Source organism: Lasioglossum baleicum, chromosome 10, assembly GCF_051020765.1.
Source record: "Lasioglossum baleicum chromosome 10, iyLasBale1, whole genome shotgun sequence".
In the NCBI taxonomy this organism is placed as follows: Eukaryota; Metazoa; Arthropoda; class Insecta; order Hymenoptera; family Halictidae; genus Lasioglossum; species Lasioglossum baleicum.
Window position 1 is genome coordinate 17,848,924 of NC_134938.1, and position 22,098 is coordinate 17,871,021.

At 35.2% G+C, this 22,098-nt stretch overlaps 1 protein-coding gene across 1 annotated transcript in view; it reads left to right on the forward strand.

The window, feature by feature from the left end:
• Positions 1 to 22,098, forward strand: part of Kal1 (anosmin-1 Kallmann syndrome 1) — a 112,585-nt gene that overhangs the window by 37,370 nt on the left and 53,117 nt on the right. Inside the window, exons 3-5 of the mRNA XM_076431504.1 lie at positions 6,284 to 6,408; positions 18,291 to 18,483; positions 20,111 to 20,419. Coding sequence (XP_076287619.1) covers positions 6,284 to 6,408; positions 18,291 to 18,483; positions 20,111 to 20,419 — 627 coding nt within the window. The remainder of the gene's footprint in view (positions 1 to 6,283; positions 6,409 to 18,290; positions 18,484 to 20,110; positions 20,420 to 22,098) is intronic.

A 22,098-nucleotide genomic window follows, 5' to 3' on the forward strand; every position in this document is an offset into this window, starting at 1 on the left:
TCGCGTTTATAGAGAATTTACTGTAATACGATATTACAGCACCCAGCACAGACCCAGCACGTGGTCTAATAAACCTTTTCCACGTAAATACCATTTCATTTCAATTTTCCACGTCCGATAGTTATTGTCTGACAACTTTGTAATTTTCAAGTCAAATCTTGTGTTATCAGCCATTTTTGTTTTATTTCTGTTAACTATCTTACTAGATTGGACGCGTGGTGCTTGTGCGCACGTGGCAAATTATAGGTTATGTTATTTACTTACGTTGCCTGGGCCCATAACCTTTGTTGGGGGTAAATCGATGATGCGTTCTCACACATAATATAATATATTTGGTTAAACAATTACATATATATATGCAGCCAACTGGCTTATAGAACTAAAAGTATGCGATTACAATACGAGTGCGAGTACGTGGTATCGGCACAGCCGTGTGACGACAAGTGAACAAAGCGAGCGACACGATCTCAAACGCGCGGCACACACAGATGGCGCTGGAGCGGGGACGAGCAAACCCTTTCATTAACAATATCCTTATCTGATGAAGATTCTACCTCTATAATTCTTCTTTTCTTTTTATGTTTCATTAAATACGTGTTTTTCTTACAATTAGTGGAATTGTCTTTATCCTCCGATTCCAAGATTCTTCTTTTGTTTATATTCATGGGCTTTATTTCTGTGTGAATTTATTTATAATTAAATAAAATAAATATTTTCAATAGTTGTAAAATAATATTGATTTATTATTTCTTCTTACCTGTATCACTATCTGATGTTAATATGAAATTATCCACATTTTTGGAAGAAAATAAAGTAAGTAAGGTTTCCTTCGACACGTGAAATAAAGCAAATGTAACCACGTGACTATGGAAACCTGTACCTATGGAAATTGGACTTGCACCACTTCCATAATGAATCGCTACGCAATTTCTTTTATTGGCCAATTTTAAATTGAACAAAGCATTGGCATTTTTTAAGTTATTAAATATTAACTAGTTATAAATAAAAAGTTTACACTAAATTAATCACAAATTATCAGGATTGTGCGAGAACCCGAAATCTCGGGAAACCCGACGCTCGGGTCGGGTCGGGAATTTTCGGGCGAGAACTGTCAGGCTCCCGAACGTATGATACGCTTCGGGTTCTCGAAAGTATCCGGCTACCTATGTCCTTTTCGGGTTCCCGAAAGTATCCTGCTTCCTCTGTCTGTTCGGGACCCCGAAGCTATCCGACTACATCATACGAACGTATCGAGATTATCAACAAAAAGAGACGGTAGACGGCGCGGCGCGCGGCACAGCGTCTTTGACTTTGACACGTCGAAACGATCTAACCATTCTAACCTAACTACCTACATAATATCTACATCAGGCTTGTGCGAGAACCCGAAATCTCGGGTTCGGGTCGGGTCGGGAATTTTCGGGCGAGAACTGTCGGGCTCCCGAACGTATGATACGCTTCGGGTTCTCGAAAGTATCCGGCTACCTATGTCCTTTTCGGGTTCCCGAAAGTATCCTGCTTCCTCTGTCTGTTCGGGACCCCGAAGCTATCCGACTACATCATACGAACGTATCGAGATTATCAACAAAAAGAGACGGTAGATTGATTGATTGTATATCGATATCGATGTAGATATTATGTAGGTAGTTAGGTTAGAATGGTTAGATCGTTTCGACGTGTCAAAGTCAAAGACGCTGTGCCGCGCGCCGCGCCGTCTACCGTCTCTTTTTGTTGATAATCTCGATACGTTCGTATGATGTAGTCGGATAGCTTCGGGGTCCCGAACAGACAGAGGAAGCAGGATACTTTCGGGAACCCGAAAAGGACATAGGTAGCCGGATACTTTCGAGAACCCGAAGCGTATCATACGTTCGGGAGCCTGACAGTTCTCGCCCGAAAATTCCCGACCCGACCCGAGCGTCGGGTTTCCCGAGATTTCGGGTTCTCGCACAATCCTGATCTACATCGATATCGATATACAATCAATCAATCTACCGTCTCTTTTTGTTGATAATCTCGATACGTTCGTATGATGTAGTCGGATAGCTTCGGGGTCCCGAACAGACAGAGGAAGCAGGATACTTTCGGGAACCCGAAAAGGACATAGGTAGCCGGATACTTTCGAGAACCCGAAGCGTATCATACGTTCGGGAGCCCGACAGTTCTCGCCCGAAAATTCCCGACCCGACCCGAACCCGAGATTTCGGGTTCTCGCACAAGCCTGCAAATTATGTGATATCTCAAAAGAAGGACTTACACCACTATGAAAATAAACGGTCCATATAATTCCTCCTCTATTAGGCGGACATTACACTTTCTCGGTCGAAAACTTAAATAATTTATATGGGACTGATAAAGTGATGAATCGTTCAATCAGCTATGCCTGCTATAATCGTCTATAAGAGGCCTGGCCAACACGCGATTTTATATTTCTATTGAAACTTTTGTTTTTCTTTGATATAATTGAGTTACAGTGCAACAAAGAAATGAAACAAATTTTTGCGTCCACATCAAAAATTAATTTTTACAATACTTATATTACATCCAAGAGATATTGCACAATTTAAGATATTTTGCACAACGAGTTGTAAGTGCTTTTGGATCCACATATGTTTGTGAAACATTTTTTTCGAAGATGAAATTTACAAAGAGTTCATCACTTTATTAACTGATGTCAATTTAGAAAACCAGCTAACAGAAGATGTGCAAAGTCGAACATAAATATAGATTTACAAAAATTAAGTGAAAGAAAGGGTAAACAAATATCTCATTAATTAAGACTCGAGGACTCGAGAGTTAATTATACATATTGAATCATAGTATAGCAATAAAGTTTTATTCATTTTGTATTTGTATTACCTTTTTTAAAAGCATGTATACCTAAAGTGCGGCCCGCAGTAACGTTACACGTCATCAAAGTGGCCCGTGGAACCATTTGGATTGGCCAGGCCTGGTCCATAACTTCGAAAGTATTTCGAATTTTCCTCTAAAATTTCCCGAGAATATTATTGAAATACAATATGATACTTTCCAATAGGATACTTTCTAAAAAGTCAATTTTTCCGACCCGATATAGTGTAATATCCCCTTAAAATTTATTACGGAAAGACATAACATTCAATTTAGTTTCTATTGTATTTCTTGCAATCGATGCAGACAGTTTTTATTTTGGATGAAGATCTGCAGACTAGTCATGACATAATAATATGTAGTTTAGTGACGGCTTGAAAGATTTTTCATTAATTTTGAAGGCATTCTGTAATTTATTTTGAATTATTTGTGATAAACGATCGATTATAATTATCAACCTTTTTTTCTGTATCGTCAAATTTTTAACCAAGTTTTAATCCGTTTTGGTCTTATTTACCGGACACAAGAAATTTCTGATAACAAATTTGTTAATTAATTTCACCCTTTTGCAAGTAAAGTTCAACGTTATGCAAATCAATTTTACACTTTTGAAAATCAATTTTACCCTTTTGCAAACTAATTTCAATCTTTTATAGGTTTTGCAAATCAATTTCAACCTTTTACAGGTTTTGCAAATCACTTTCACCCTTTTATAGGGTTTGTAAATGAATTTCACCCTTTTGAAAATCAATTTCACCCTTCGCAAATCAATTTTACCCTTTTCCAAATCAAATTGTACCTTTTGCAAAACAATTTCACTCATTGAGAATATTTAATATTTAACTACATAGATTTTTATTTAGATTAAATTATATATTTATTTAGACACACGTGAACGATGTCATTACTGCGGGGGAAATATATGACTCATATTAATACTCATATTAAACATTTCATTCTCAATTTAAACTGATTACTTTCATTTTAAAAATTTATTAACCAGAAAATGACTACAATGAATACACATATCAACACAGTTTTCATACATTACAATGTTAATGAATTGGTCATTAATTTTAAATGAGTATTTGATGTACACCTTTGCAATAAATAAAATTTTTTATGTCTTACAAAAACTTATTTAGAACTGTTAATAGTACCCTATTTCGGAAAGATTGAATTTGACTTGCAAAAGGGTGAAATTGACTTTGTTGAAGGGTGAATATAGAAGGGTTAAGTGTAAATTTAGAATTTGGAAGAGTGAATTTAGAGTTGTTAAAGAGTGAACAATGTTTTTTCAAAACCTGAACTTATAAAAATATGAGAACGATTGACAATTTTGTTTGAATGCATTCTCATTGAATTGTACAAATTTATTCAGGTGAAAATATTCATGTTTACGTATTTTAGTCTCATTTGGGAAAGAATTAGGGGTTAATTATGAATCTAAATAATTTCATAGAAAATTTTAATATTAGAAGGGTTAGTTATGAATTGAAATAATTTCATAAAAATTTCGATATTAGAAGAGTAGCTATACCATATGTACAGGGTGTCCCGTATTTAAATGGCAAAAGTTGAGGAGCATGTAGGGGACCGAAAAACTAAGACAAAACGCCTTTTAGAGATTTGCTCGTTTTTGCTTCGTTTTGGAGAAAATCGCAAAAAAAGAAACAAAACAAGTTTTCATTTTTGTACTTATTTATTTACATTTTATTTACGTTTTCATCTATCTATCTTCGTATGGGGAACCTTGAAGCAGAAAGTTTATTCGGTGCCAATCAATTCAAGAGAGCAATTAAGAGACCGAATCATAGATGCAGTGTGCACCAAATATCAAGTCCTGTCATTTATCAAGTCAGTGCTACATGTAATGCTTGCATTGCTGCAAGAGGGCAATATTTTGAACAATATCTACATTAAATAGATGATAACGTAAATAAAATGTAAGTAAATAAGTACAAAAATGAAAACTTGTTTTGTTTCTTCTTTTGCGATTTTCTCCAAAACGAAGCAAAAAACGAGCAAATCTCTAAAAGACTTTTTGTCTTAGTCTTTCGGTCCCCTACACGCTCCTGAAGTTTTGCCATTTAAATTCGGGACACCCTGTATATTGCAAATTTTATCAATGTTTCTACATATGTATAACACTGTCCAACAAATTTCAACTTTTTAAAAGTATTTAGATTCACACTATGCGATTCATATAGAGTTTTCCGCGCTGATTTCGAATCTATTTTTCATTTTTTTCCTATACGTCCAGTTTTTGAGAAAATGGAGTTTAAAAAAAAGACATATTTTTCAACTTTAAACAAATATCGTGATGTTATTATAAAAGATATTGAATTGTTCTTTACAGCAAAAGATTCTGTAGACTTTCCCGAATACAGTGATATCCAATATTAATACATTATGATTGTTTAAACATGTTTAAACAATGATTAAAGACGGAGAGACACCACTTTTGCACCAATTTTTGTGGATATTTTCGAGTTTATCTCAAAAAATAAGGGTCCAGCGAAAAATTGAACTATACCACGCGAAAGAGCAGACTTTTATCTTGAGAAACCCCCCTGTAAAGTTTGCATGGTCGACGTTTTTTTCGAACCAGAAAGCAAAATATCTTCGCCCGACATGAGTTTTCACCAGTGGCGCTCACCACCAGAACGGTCGTTCGCCGCTCCGTATCCCGTCCCAAGCGCCACTGGCGGAAACTCATGTCGGGCGAAGATATTTTACTTTCTGGTTCGAAAAAAACGTCGATATCGCAAATTTCAAACGGGGGTTTTTCAAGATAAAAGTCTGCTCTATCGCGTGGTATAGTTCGATTTTCCGCTAGACCCTAATTTTTTTAGATAAATTCGAAAATATCCGCAAAAATTGCTGCAAAAAAGTGGTGTCTTTCCGTCTTTAATCATTGTTTAAACATGTTTAAACAATCATAATGTATTAATATTGGATATCACTGTATTCGGGAAAGTCTACAGAATCTTTTGCTGTAAAGAACAATTCAATATCTTTTATAATAACATCACAATATTTGTTTAAAGTTGAAAAATATGTCTTTTTTTTAAACTCCATTGTCTCAAAAACTGGACGTATAGGAAAAAAATGAAAAACAGATTCGGAATCAGCGCGGGAAACTCTATAAGAATCGCATAGTGGGAATCGAAATACTTTTTGGCTGTTGGACAGTGTAATTGACAATATTGTTTGAATACACTCACTTTGAATTCTACAAACGTATTCAGGCAGAAATACTTATTTCTACGTATTTTAATCTGATTGGGAAAGAATAAACGGTAGGAGAACGTTCGCTCGCAGTTGTAATAGGCACATTTACCCAAATCAAATCGAAAAAGCGAACGAGAAAGAGAGCGCGCTGCTCGTCCGGTTGTAAAACACATGTTAATCTCATTAAATTCTTGTGTAGAATGGTGGCCTTGGTGGTTACTTTTGCCAGGATGCCTGGCATCCTGGACGAGATACATCGAGGAGTATGACGCCATCAGAGTGGCCAGATGCGATGCCCGTTGCGGAAGAAATTACACCGACGAGGTAACTATATGCATCGCACGACTAATAAACTATATTAATCATGCTAGATAATAACTAGACAGCGGATCTTTCTTCAAGATAAAAATGTTCTGCCTGAATTGCAACAAACTGCAGTGAAACAGAAACTTATTTTGTTTCTTAATACGTTTGATAGGTGGAAAATAATCTAACAGTATTTATAAATTCTTCTAATATTTTTAATGTTTAAAAGTACACCTTCTTTTTACCTTATTTTATTATTTCAATAATTTGTTTCCTACAATGTTTAAGAAGGCAGCTTTCTGTTGGGTATGATACTATTAGTCCAGTCAATGAATGCTCATAAAAGGGCGTAGAGGGAAATGGAAGGAACACAATTTTTAACTTTGGGACTTTGTTTGGACTAGTTAGGAAGTAAACATACTAAAAGTCCGCACGCCTAGAAGGTGAGCGGGGTGCAGGAGGGAACGTAGAAGGTACCCTTTTTCGGTCTTCCGCGTATATCTCGGAAACTATGTGTCCTAGCGATAATACCACTCCATACAAAATTAAAGCTGACAAAATGTGCTATAAGATTGATTAGATTCAGTTTCTCTCTATCTCGCATAGTTTCCGAGATATCCGAGCTCAAATTTCAATAATTGTGAAATAGAAATTTTTGCCTTACTTGACTAGCTTCAGCACAATTAGTGAACTTTGAGCGAAGATATCTCGGTAACTATGCGAGATAGCGAAAAACTGAATCCAATCTATCTTGTGGCACGTTTTCTCAGCTTTAATTTTGTATCGAATGGTCTTATCGCTAGGACGCATTGTTCCCGAGATAGCCGCGCTCAAAGTTCACGAATTGTAAAAAAGAAATTTTGCTTTATTTGACTAGCTAACTCTTCAGCACAATTCGTGAACTTTGAGCGCGGATATCTCGGAAACTATGCGTCCTAGCGATAAGACCATTTAATACAAAATTAAAGCTCACGAAATGTGCCACAAGATTGATTGAATCCAGTTTTTCGCTATCTCGCACAGTTTCAGAGATATCCGCGCTCAAAGTTCACTAATTGTGAAAAAGAAATTTTTGCCTTATTTGACTAGCTAACTCTTCAGCACGATTAGTGAACTTTGAGCCCGGATATCTCAGAAACTATGCGAGATAGCGAAAAACTGAATTAAATCAATCTTATAGCACATTTTGTCAGCTTTAATTTTGTATGGAATAGTCTTATCGCTAGGACGCATAGTTTCCGAGATATACGCCGAAAACCGAAAAAGGGGACCATCTACGTGCCCCCTGCACCCTGCTCACCTTCTAGGAGTGGGGACTTTTAGTATGTTTATCTCCTCACTAGTCCAAATAAAGACCCAAAGTTAAAAATTGTGTTCCTTCCATTTCCCTCTAGAACTATTCGTCAACTGGACTATACATACATATGTATACTGTGGAGCAGAACTACATATAGCTACGATTTTCAAGTCGTGCCATTTTCAGCGTTTTCGACAGGTAAGAGTGTCACCGTGTTGGTTGGTAGTCCACGTGAATCGTTCGTTGGACGATATCCGAGTACAGACAATTTAGAGGCGCCCTTGTCTGTCGAAATTGTTCAACTTTACACTCATAACTTTCGAACCAGTGAATTCCTAACATTGAAACTTAGATTTTCGCGCATTCTTCCGTCAAAATCTACAGAACTACGCAAGAAAAAGGTAAAAATTTCTGGCTCGCTGAACTTTAAATAAGTACCTGTAATTGTTGAATCAGGGAATTCGATTTGCAAAAGGGTGAAATTGATTTACAAAAGGGACTAATAATTTTGCAAAAGGGTGAAATTAATTTGTAAAATGTTGAATTTGATTTGCAAAAAGTAGAAATCGATTTTAAAAAAAAACTATGAAAGGTTGAAATTGAATTGCAAAACCTATAAAAGGTTGAAAATGATTTGCAAAAGGTGGAAATTGATTTGCTAAAGGTTCAATTTAATTTGCAAAAGGGTAAAATTGATTTTGAAAAGTGTAAAATTGGTTTGCAAAGGTTGAAATTGATTTGCAAAAGGTTCGATTTGATTCGCGAAAGGGTGAATTTGGAGTGCAAGACGTATAGAAAAGGTTCAGTTTGTCTTGCATAGAAAAATATAAAATATTGATTGGCAATTTGGCACTCGTTAACGTCGCCGTAGAAACTGGTTTTCTCCGATGGACACCATAATCTCCGGAGAGCCTCTGACGTCGTTTCAGATCACAGAGCCAGAGCGTACCGGTGCTGTGCTTCACTGGAGTGGCGAGGTTTTGTGCACTCTCGCGTCCGCCACTGATTAATTATACGAGTGTCCCTGAATTCGCATCCACTTGAATCGTCCTCACGCTCTCAACGATTTACGAGGTTCGTCACGACAGTACAAGGAACTTCGGAAATGTTAATTTACTCTTGCCCCTTCCACTGCCGATTACTTTCCTATCCGTCTCGGACACGCGATCTGCGGGGTGATTCCGGGAATTCCGGGACAAGTTGTTGCTCTTTTTTCAGTAAAAATAGAACAAAATGATAGTTTTTTCAAAAAGTCGTTTCTATTTCAAATTCGAAGTTCTAGAAAATCGTTAGGCAACTGTACGTTTTTATACAACCGTACCTACCACCGTAGATTTGAAGATTGAAGCTTTACAATGAATCCCCAGAATTAGTTCTTTCCTATTTATGTACATGAAACTTTATATGACTCCAGTCCAGTATAAATCAATTTTTGTTCGGTGAAATAACAACTTGAATCGAAAATAAATATTTGCTAGCGTAGGTACCTAAGTTTATGCTTGAAATACTAAATTTAATGTTTTGAGATTGTAAGTACTGTATGGGAGTAATTAAAAGTTTAAGAATAAAGTGCAATTGCAGCTGCCGTGCGCATCTGTGCATCCACATAAGGTCGTAGGAAGTTAGGACATATTACTGGTTTTACACTCCAAATTCACCCTTTTTGCATATCAATTTCAACCTTTTGTAGGTTTTGTACGCCAAATTCGCCGTTTTTGCAAATCAATTTCAACGTTTTGCAAGTCAAACTGAACATCTTGCAAATCAATTTCAACCTTATACATATAGGTTTTGCACTCCAAATTGATTCTTCCCAAGTCAAATTGAACCTTTTGCAAATCAATTCCAACCTTTGCAAGTCAAATTGATCCCATTGCAAATCAAATTGTACCTTTTGCAAATCAATTACACCCTTTTGCCAATCTAAATGAACCTTATGCAAATTAATATCACTGTATCTCCTTTCATGTTTCAGCATAAAAGTACATGTTTGTTTAAAAATGGATAACTACATATAAAACTAAACAACATAATTTAATGCAATACGAAGCATTTTATAACAGGCATGTTAATTACTCTTTTCTTGCCCCGTAGCACTTGAAACAAGGTTCGAAAGTATTTTTAACTCTAAGAGACGGACGTGTCCCATTTTCGGGGCAACTGCGGCCTAGTTGATACTTTGTGCAATATCCAATCAAAATGATCATTTTCAAGCAGAATTAGGATCCTACATAAAGCTAATTCATCAGTAATAACTGTGGCAAGAGTTTGATACCAAGGACGTTAACTTTTTACGTACCAGACTGAAAATATTAGGTTGTCCCAAAAGTTTCTTCCGGAATGTGATCCTTTAATATTGCTAAATAAATATTAGGTTGTCCCAATGTGAGACTGTGTGAGACTGAGGCGCGTTTCTATGATGTATGTGTGTTGGATGATTGCGCATGCGCCGCTGCGCGGAACAGATCGTCGCTTACCGACTATAGGGAGAACGTGCGTGTGCAATAGAGGCTCGATAGAAATGTTATATCACCAATAGATTAATGTACAAGTAAACCTGTTTTGTTTAATAAATATAATATATTATCAGAATATATATATATATATATACAATACCCAAAAGTTGGTTTTCGATGCATGCACATAATGGAAATTCATATTAAGAAGTACTAAAATATTAACATAAACATTATCGTATTGTTTGTATTTATTTAGCGACATTAAAGGAACACCTTCCGGAAGAAACTTTTGGGACAACCTAATACATCAGTTTATAGTCCAACTTTACAAAAACTAGGGCGGACTTACCCCACTCCACCTTAACATACGAAAAATCTCAGCTGAAAATGAATAGCGCGTTGCAAACGTGGAGTGATTAAGCTTTAAAATGAGTCTAGGTTTGTTGCTGTATTGTTTTTTATTAAATTAAATTATCAAAGTTAAAACATTTGACAATTTTTAAAAAATCAGGAAGACAAAGTTTTCAAGATTGAAGCTTTACAAAGACACCTTAGTAGTTTTTCATCGAGATAGATGCTGTTTAGTTTCCCCTTTAAACCGTAAATAGTAAATTGCCCATGCTCAAACTGTGATATTGGGTTGGCAAGAAAATAATTTCGGAATTTTAAGGTGAAATAATACCGAATTTCTTTAATCAAGCGATGAACTTTCATCAATAAAATATTTTCTTATTTATTCTTTTTGGCAGAAGATCATCGAACTAAATGCAAAATATCTTATTCATTAAAGATAATTGCTTGAATCAAAAACTTGGGTTCTATTTCACCTTAAAAAATACCGAAATTACTTTCTTGCAAACCCAAGAATTTCGTAAACAATAATCGTTTGATAATAAACGTGGCCCAAGTTTAAAGCTAGATTTATTATACAAAATAAAATTTTTTCTACCTGATTTGCAACAAACTGGAGTGAAATACAAATTTATTTTCTTTCTGAATATACAATATTTAATAGGTCGACAATAATGTAACAGCTAAAAACTAGTATTATGTATAATACTTTACCGCTAGTAGCACAAAAATATTGGATAAATATGTTTTTCGAATATTGGAAAAATATTTTTTAAGCCACACTTTTCCATATGAGAAAAATATTGGATCTAAATATTTGTATACATACATATACAAGAAATGTATATTGAATGTTTAGGAAATATAAGCTAAATATACAGAGAATATAAATTAGATATTTAAAAAATACAAAGTAAATATTTAAAAAATGTGAAACCAATATTTAAACAACATTCAATTGAATATTCAAATTTAAGAAAAAGTTACAAGAAAAATTAGAAACTATATATAATACTACTTTCTGTGCACTCTGCTTCAGGAAATATTCAACTTAATTTGTCTTCGAAAGGAGCTTATTAAAATCCAGAAATTTTTATGCATTGGCGGCATTCGAACTCGGGACTACCGTTTACGTGATGATGTGCTTTCTCGCTGAGCCATGTGAACTTACATTGTGATATTCACTTTTTACTCTTATAAAGGCTTCTTTCTTTTTTTGAGCCTTCATACCAAATCATATAATTATTAGAAGAGATAAACTTCTATTAAAAAAATTTTTTAGGTAAAAATCAAACTACTTTTTTTTAATGAAGCATTCTATTAGTATATTAACGACAAAGAGATATACATGTGTATATGTATGTATATTTTCTTAAGTACTTCAATCGTACTTAAGCATAGAAACACATACAATATATTTGCTAAATAAACAAAAACATTTTATTGTGAAAAACATATATATTGTTATAATATACATATATAATGTTCTAAATAATTATTTACAAGTAAAGTTTTTATTCTAGATAGCTAACGAATGAATAATGTTCTCCGCTGCAACAGGGCCAGGGCCTCTCCCGAATACTTTGTCTTCATTATTATATACACAATATGTCGTTATATACACAATCGATTCCTCTGATTCTAACAAGTATCACTGATTCCTCACTACAATTTGTTTTGCTATGATACCCTAATAATTTTTTACGTAGAACAAACAAAGGAATCGATTAGTGTAACAAAAAAATATGCATTTCTATTTAAAGAAATGATGCAATTGTTAATTGCACATGCACAGTTGTACCTAAAAAAAATCTAAGGGCCTACGCTCTTCGAACCATTTATTTTCCTCTTTTGATATTTTTTCGTAAATGCATTAATAACGGAGTTATGGCTTGAAACAATTGCGTGAAACACCCTGTATTTTCTAGCGCTGCGAGTCTAATCTCCAAACTCTGCATGTTCCAGGAACGCTATAAGGAGTGTTGCTAGGTCCTATATCCATGGTTGTGTAAGAGTGTTTATACCACCGTGTGGATGACTGAGTGTTTCACTCATATGTTTATCTGTTATATATAATTTTATTGATTTATGCGTTGCGTTAGCGCTTTTGTTAACAAATGTATGTTACAGCTTGACAAATGTAGCTGTGCGGGTGACTAAATTCAGGGGGATGCGCATAAGAAAACAAAGACCGCACTCGACGAGAGAAGGATGCAACATTTGAACGGCAAAGTACACACCTCGTCAAAAGTGCGTACTGTCCATTATTTCTTACAGCAGTAAACATACAAAACAACTGTTTATATGTTTGTGTGAATACACTTGTGTCACTATACTTGTAAACTGAACTGTCGCAACGTGAATCGTTTGACAGGTGACGTATCGTTGTGAAGTTCGCCTATTTGCCACTGCGCAGCGGGGAACATTTCCCCTTGCGGGGGACATTCAGCCGCACAGCTATATTTGTCAAGCTGTACGTTCAGATTTTGTTATTATAAATAAACAGTTCCCTGCGAGCGAGCAACGGATCACAACGTGTCGTGTCGAGCCTCCGAGCCTCCTTACAATTGTTACGAACGTTTTAATCTTACAGTTCAATCACATTGCGTAAGACGTAGGAGCTACGATTATTTTTCGTGCAACAATTTTGTCGCACATAATAAGAACATTACTTAATTTATGTTCTTATAATATAAATGTATGTCGATTAAGTGACACACACGAATTCGAAGTACATTAAAAGTAAACATTTTACTTCCAATATTAAATAAAGATTTGTGGGATCAGAGGTTTTAAGAAATACCGGTGACTTACGGAAACGGAAAAACAAAGAATTTTAATGATCCACTTTACAAAACAAATACAAAAACCACGATGACTGAGTCCGCGCTCGGATTTAGGAAGTTCGCCTCCGTCTGAGGATACTTCCGTAACGATCTTCGCGTACTCGAAACGTCTCAATCGTCTTTTCGAAAATCGTCTCGCTCGTCTCGCTCGTATCGTCTTTCGCTCGTGTGCGTCTCACAACCGTCTAACTCTTCTCGTCCTTTTGTCACTGCCTCGCGTTCTCTGATGTTATTACGGCCTTACACACACACACATACATACACACTCTCTCTCTCTTTCTCTCACGCACACTCTTCGCATTCTTACATACAAACACGGCGCTCTTGTCTTTCGCAACACATCGCGATGTTTACTTATAACCGTTCGCGCAAACGGCCGTTGTCTTTTGAATTCGCGACCGCAGGGACCCTACAGATTTATATTATATTTGAAACCAATATTTCATTCGTAATATGAAACGTTAAACCTAAAATATTTCCTGCATATTAGAAAAAAAATTCTATTTCTAATATTACATAAAGATTCATTTTATATTTAGAAAAAAATATTTTTCCTTAATATGAAATAAATATTATCTGTATATTATTAAAAAATATTTTATTTCTAATCTGTAATAAAGATTCATTTTATATTTAGAAAAAAATATTTTTCTCGTTATTTGAAATAGATATTTCATGCATATTAAAAAAAATATTTGCTATTAATGTAAAATAAATATTGTATGTGTATATTTGAATATTAAAAACAGATTGAATCTCTTTTTAATATCATATGAATTTGTATACAATATTTTGTGCTACCAGGGATCCGCAGTCTAGTAATGTCTGAACACTTTTTGGATCCACTGTAAATGCTCCAGTGAGCTTTGCCGCTTATTGAGATAGTAAAGCAGCGGACTTTTGCTCATTGCTTTTAATAGAACCTGAATATTATATTTTTAGACAGGCGATTCTCATGTAGCGTGTCACTTTCACTTAACAGTCTTACTATTAGAAAATCTATGGGCTATGAATATCGATTTAAAATAAATATACTATACAATATACGATATACATTTACAATACATATACATATACAATATGCATATACATATACAATATATATATATATATATATATATACAATATGCAATATATAATATATGTAGAATATATAGAATGTAGAGATTATAGAATATAGAATATATGTATAGAACATACAGAATATACTGGGCGTCCCAAAATTTGTGAACTTCCTGAAAAGGGGTAGTTCCTTAGACCATTTCGAGCGACATTTTCCTGTGCAAAAATGTTATCCGCGGCTTTGTTTAGGAGTTATTAACGAAAAACACGGACCAATTAGAGCGCGACCTAATAGACGCGAGTTGGCACAGTCGGTCCTGCGCGTCAACTGTCTATAGTGGCCGAAATTTCTATAAAGTCACTGTGTTTTGTGCCCGTGCGAAATCAATACGGGCCGGTTTATGTACTTTTTTAAGGCCTGGTTTACGTTGTATTTTTGTCCAGAAGAATTTAAAAGTTGTTGCACACGCTCGTCTTTTTGTTACTGGGAGCTCCAATTCAGCTCGAAATTGTGCTGCATTTTTCCTTTCCTTAGCTGCTCCTTGACCTCATTAATATTGAATGTTGTCTCTTTGACTATTTTTTATTACTACCTTTAAGATGATTTTATCCGTAATTTTCACGTACATTGATATAATTATTAATCACAGTATATGACCGATTAGTTTTCTTAGTAATTGCGCGATTAGAGCAGCCCATATCTTTATAAGCATCGATTGATGCTTTTTCTTCACTTGTTAGTACCTTTCCTCTCGGCATTCTCATACACGTGAATCAAATTATAACAAACAGGATTTCTGTGAGTTCTAAAACTAATACTTTTAGGATATTCGCAGTTTTCCGTAGTTCTCTGCTCAGAATACAGAGAAACACTAAGTGACTTTATAGAAACTTCGCACTTGAGTTCTGCACCACACAGAAAAAAATCAAAACAAACGTAAATAGTAAACATAGTAAACACATAGCAGTCTAGAGTACGCAGTCCCTCTATCCGAGTGTCTACAAGGCACAAGACCAGATACGATAAATCAACAAAAATGGTGATATTTTTAAAATATCTATGAAAAAGAAGATGACTTTATAGAAATTTCGGCCACATTGTATTGGCCGACTGTGGCAACTCGCGTCTAGGTCGCGCTCTAATTGGTCCGTGTTTTTCGTTAATAACTCCTAAACAAAGCCGCGGCTGAGATTGGTGCCAAAGAAAATGTCGCTTGAAATGGTCTCAGGAATATGTAGTCTTATATATAAAGTAGAAAAGTATGTCTGTATGTTCCGACCGGTTACCGAGCAGAGCCGCTAGATGGTGGCACGGACACAAGGATATTGATCACAAAAAAAAAACAAAAATCGCTAACATAGAGAAAATAACTCAGAAAATTGCGTATAAGCGAAATTTTTTATCGAAATTGTCCACTGTGCGTCGCGTCGCCCGCCAGGGCAATCCGCCCGGAGGCTAGTACCATATAAAATATACAATGTAGAATATACAATATACATGGAATATACGATATACGATATACAAAATACAAAATACATACATAACTAAAATAAATAAATAAACCAAGGTGTTCGCCTGTTGCCTTGTAAGGTTTTTCTTTGTCCGTAGGAGAGCCCATCGAGTTGTTTCTTGAACGGACTGCGGCCCAATTAATTTGGTAATTTTCATAAGTAATAGGCCGAGATGTGATCCCCCTCGAGTACATATGTATACATATATAAATATACACGTATACGCACATATCATGCAACCGGGTTGTTAAGTTATGTCGTAAAATTGCCGACTTGAATCTTAAATGTTGTGCGGCCGGGCCGCGGCTTGAAATTACGTTGGCATTTACTGCGCGACTTCCCTTCTTTATGACGATTCACCATGTAGCAAAAAATAATTGGCGTCGTTCGGACTGCCAAACATTTACCATTTAATAAGGTTACAGGCACATCGGACTGAAATCACCGCAGGTAAAACATTACAAAAATCCTGCTCTCCCGCGATTATGTCAGTGCTACACCCATTCCAATTAACTTCATCAAACTTGTCCGATATTTTTGATATCGTTAACAATTACCACCGCACAGTGGGACACACCGATGAATTCTGTGTAAAAATCAAAGAATTTTTGATAGAAATGAGATAGAGTGATGATTCCTTTTTTAATTAATTTAATTTTTAATTAAACCTGAAATACTGCAGAATATGGGAAAAATAGAGAAATTATGGTACGAACGTCTTTTAACCTCCAAAATCTGTGTCAAATTTGCAGAATTTCAAAATAATCGTGATTTATCGTTTATCCAATGCCATGTCCGGATAGATTTTTTCTTGACGTGCTATACATTTCCTGTAAATTTCGTCATGCTGATTTTCAAATCTGCCCGTAAGATTTGTCTACCACATGAGGATTTTGCAAAAATCGACTTTTCTGAACAAAACTAATGAAATGATTTTTTCTTCGATATGATATGGAACACAATAAAAATAAAAATAATAAAGTTTTTGAATATGAATCTGAAATTTGAAAATCTGACGGAAATCAGGTGCTAATATGTGCTATCCTGTCTGCCATAATGTTTTAAAGCAATTTTACAATTTGCAATTTTGCAAGTTTACAATTTACAATTTACAATTTTACAATTTTACGATTTCACAATTTTACAATTTTACAATTTCGCAATTTTACGATTGTACAATTTTGAAATTTTATAATTTTATAATTTTGCAATTTTACTAAAATTGACGATTAACTATGATTAGCAAAAGGGGGAATAGATTTGCAAAAGGGTAAAGTTGATTTGCAAGAGGGTGAAATTGATTTCCAAGGGTGTAATGTGATTTGCAAAAGGGAGCAATTGATTAGCAAAATGTTCAATTTGATTTGCAAAAAGTTCAACTTGATTTGCAACAGGGGGATATTGATTTGCAAAAGAGGAAAATTGATTTTCAAAGCCTATGAAAGGTTGAAATTGATTTGGTAAACGGTAAAATCGATTTTGAAAATGTTCGACTGGATGGCAAAAGGTTCAATTTCACTGTAAAAGGTTGAAATTGATTTGCAAATCCTATAAAAGGTCGAAATTGAATCCAGGAGGTTGAAATTATCTTTACAAAGGTTCAATTTGATTTGTAAAAGGGTGAAATGGATTTGTAAAAGGTTCAATTTGATTTGAAAAAAGTTCAACTTGATTTCCAACAAGGGGATATTGATTTGCAAAAGAGGGAAATTGATTTTCAAAGCCTATAAAAGGTTGAAATTGATTTGGTAAACGGTAAAATCGAATTTGAAAATGTTCAACTGGATGGCAAAAGGCTCAATTTCACTATATGATTGAAATTGATTTGCAAATCCTATAAAAGGTCGAAATTGAATCCGGGAGGTTGAAATTATCTTTACAAAGGTTCAATTTGATTTGCAAAAGGGTGAAATGGATTTGTAAAAGGTTCAATTTGATTTCAAATATGTTTAATTTGATTTGCAAAAAAATTAAATTGATTTGGAAATCCTATAAAAGGTCGAAATTGAATCTAGAAGGTTGAAATTGACTTTACAAAGGATCAATTTGATTTGCAAAAGGGTGAAATCAATTTGTAAAAGGTTCAATTTGATTTGCAAGGAAGTTAAATTGATTTGCATAATGTTGAATTTGACTTACAAAAGGTCAATTTAAAGGAGTGCAAAAAACCTGTACTAGTACATCACGGAAGTAGACGCATCCACCGCGTATGCAATACAAACTCGTTTACTTTTAGTTCACTAAACTCGTTTTCGAAGAAAATTCACTGTTCTATAAATTGAATCAAGCTGCTTCTACGAAACAACAAAGCGTAAACATGCAGATATAATCTTAATCTCTGCTTATAATCTCAATACTTATTTTATATTGCAGTGTATGGAAAATTGCTTGGAGTCCAATTACACGAAACCTGGTTACTGCCCTGACCAGGCATCTCTGTCACCGTTCGAGGCTGCTTGTTTAATAGCCTGCATCGATGATTCTCGTTGCCCGGATTTAGCCAAGTGCTGCAAACACGACTGCGGTGTGACTTGCGTGAATCCCACCTGCTTGGACAATGGAACTGGTACGCACGCAATTAACTTATCATACACTAGGGTAGAATGAAAAAAGCAAAATTATAATAACTTTGCACAAATTGAGTTGTGTCGAATCAATTTTTAAGCTGCCGCGAAAGTTTTGAAATTTGAATTCCATGTTTTCTTACAACCACTTGGAATTCTAATTGTACGTGTACGATATTTATTCAAATCTATGAGTTTACTTTGAATTGCTTTTTAGTTTCGAAAGAACACATAGATTTACGCGATTCGATTCTAGTCATTATGAATCCACATCTTGCAGTTCTTCCGCAGATAGCAGATGGAGTTTCGGTTGTGAAACTTAATAATTCTGGAGAACTTCCGGTCGTTAATTTGAAATCGATTCAAGGATGCTGACCTGAGATGCTGAATGTATTAAAAAATTCAAGTACCGATCAAAAGTAGCTTTTAGAAATGTGTCGAGCAATTTCTAGCGGCACATGTTTTCCTCGTTTAGCACAGAGGATCCCAGGTAAACTTCCTCATTCACGGTGGCTCGCAAATGGGAATCGCATTCTTCGATTGTACATTGCCAGTGAAAATCCTTCGAACATGTGATACATTTTAACTAAATTATAATATAAGGTGGAGTAGGATAAGTGGGTCAACGGGGCAAGTGCGTTAATTGGTTATTTTTATTATAATATGAACGAAATTTCTCTAGCTTGTATTTATTAATACTTATACTACAGTATAAGTTAGTATGAACTATTCGACATAGATGTCGCCCAAGAATAAAGGTGTTTTCCTCGCTCAAAGTCCAACTTTGTAAAAACTAGGGCGCATCTACCCCACTCCACCTTAATGAAAGTTTACGCTCCACTTTGGCTTAATATCAAACTTAAACCATCTTGTACTTATGGGGTTCTCATCATCTCTGGCGACCGATTCAATTGTCACTATACCTTCCAGAGCATCTACCGAGCGTTTTTAATCCAGTAATACAACAGAATAGCTGTTTTGCTGCTCCAGAGAATCTTCTTTTGGGAGGCTTGGTAGAATTTTGAAAGTAAGATCTATTTGTACTTCAGGTCTTACACTCCAAAGACAACCTTTTGCGAGTCAAATTTAACTATTTGCAAATCAATTTCAACCTTTTGGAAATCAATGTCAACCTGTTATAGGTTCTTCACCCCAAATTCACCCTTTGGCAAGTCAGTTTCACCATTTTAAAAAGCAATGTTATCCCTTTGCATATCAATTTCAACCTTTTACAGGTTTCGCATTTCAACTTTACCCTTTTGCAAATGAATTTCACAAAAAAGTTTTGCAAACGGGAGAATTTCGAGTGGAAACTTTGTAATAGGTTGAAATTGATTTGCAGAGCCTATTAAACGATTGAAATGGAAAGCAGAAGGTTCAATTTGATTTGCAAAAGGTTAAAATTTATTTGCGAAAGGTTGAAATTGATTTGCAAAAGGCTGGAATTGATTTGAAGAAGGTTGAAATTGATTTGCAGAACCTATAAAAAGATTGAAATTGAATGCAAAAGGTTCAATTTGATTTGCAAGACGTTCAATTTGATTTGCAAACTGATAAAATTGATTAGCAAAGACAACTGCTTTAGAATGTTACTTTACCGTCCTTACATCTTTCCTGTAATCATTTCAGACTTACCCGAAGTTCCAGAAAACCTACAAATCCGGCAACAAAAGAGCAATCTAGTTATTCTCACTTGGCGAGAGTCTGAAGCACCGGACAACGACGTCAGATATCTAGTGGAGGAACGACATTTGCTCGGTCCGAGATACTTGGAGTCCAGATTGAGTTCTTGGACGGTGCGGCATGTTTCGACGAAATCGCACGCTACCCTTCGCGCTCGCCTGAAAACTGGACATTGGTATCAGTTTCGCGTGGCAGCCATCAACGGGAACGGTTCTCGAGGATATTCTCAACCGTCCAGACCTTTCAAAACGAAAGGTAAGTCCTCACAATGGGCATTGTGACCCGCGTTCCACGAATTATGTGTCCTACAAATTCTCAAACCTGTTATGGATTTTCAAGTTCTACCTCTGCGTGTCTCATTGGGCTGCTGTAGCTACGAAAACGATCAATTCTAGAACGTAACAGTGGTTCCAGGAAACGCCGCACAGTGGGACAAACCGAGAATTCTATTGGAAATGGGTTATGGATTAAACGAAAACAGCGTATACTGTTAAAACACTTTTATTTAACCGAGCTTGGAAGGACGTCGTATCGCGTTGAAAGCTATACTCGAAGTGAGGAGAGGCGAAAAAGGCAACGTGGAAAAGTCCCTTGTCCACTTGAAATAAAGGACCAGGTCTGCGTTCTGTCTTTTTCCCAGACGGTTAGGTATGCAGAGAAATCACAGGCCCATGGATCAATGGATCCGCTGACATCTGGTTACTGTTAAAGCCAGTGATTCTCACACGAAACTAAATTCGTTTTTGCATTTGGACTGCCGGAGTGTTACCAACAATCCAACAAATTCTGTGTGACAATCAAAAAAATTAAAGCTGAAATATTATAGAATATGGGAAAAATAGAGAGAGATTATGGTACGAACGTTTTTTAACCTTGAAAATCTGTGTTAAACTTGCAGAGTTTCAAGAACACTGTCCGGATAGATTTTTTCTTGATATGCTGTACATTGTACATCGTTTCTTATAGATTTCGTCACACTGATTTCAAATCTGGCCATAAAATTTGTCTACCACCTGAGAATTTTGCAAAAAATCGATTTTTCTGAACAAAACTAATGAAATGATTTTTTCATTGAAATGATTTGATAACCCACTAGTTTGAAGGTATATTGTATATTGTATTCTCATATATAGAACACAATAAAAATAAACATAATGAAGTATTTGAACGTTTACTTGACATATTATTTGACGGACGATCACTTGACGTATCACTGCCATTGTCGCTGCTGGCACTCCTTATTGTAGGCTCAGTGTCACTATAATGTAATTTCAATTAGATATCTATTTTCCATAATTATGTTTTCATTTAAACAGGAAGTGAGGTAAGTATTTAATCTTTTTAACTTACTTCACATCAACGAATTTTTTAACGTCTGCTGATACCTTATTCTTATTTTTATCGCAGAAATTCCAAAAGGTCGAATTTGATTTGCAGAAGGGTGAAATTGATTCGCAAAAGGTTCAATAGGGTTTTCAAAAGGGTAAAATTGATTCCAAAAGATTGAATTTGATTGGGAGAAGATTGAAATTGATTTGCAAAAGGTTCAATTTGATTTGAAATGGTACAATTGGGTTTTCAAAAGAGTGAAATTGATTTGCAAAAGGGTGGAATTGATTTGCAAAACCTACAAGAGGATGAAATTCATTTTCAAAACCTATAGAAGATTGAAATTGATTTGTAAAACCTATAAAAGATTCAAATTGATTTCCAAAACCTATAAAAGGTTGCAATTGATATGCAAAAGTTTGGGTTTGATTTGCAAAACTTACTTCTCATCAACAAATTGTTTCAGGTCCGGTGATAAGAATAACAGTAAGGTATCAGCAGAAGTTAAAAAATTGGTTGATGAGAAGTAAGTTAAAAAGATTAAATATTTACCTTACATCCTCTGTAAATTCCAACGTTTTGCAAAGAATCCTCTACCTTCTACA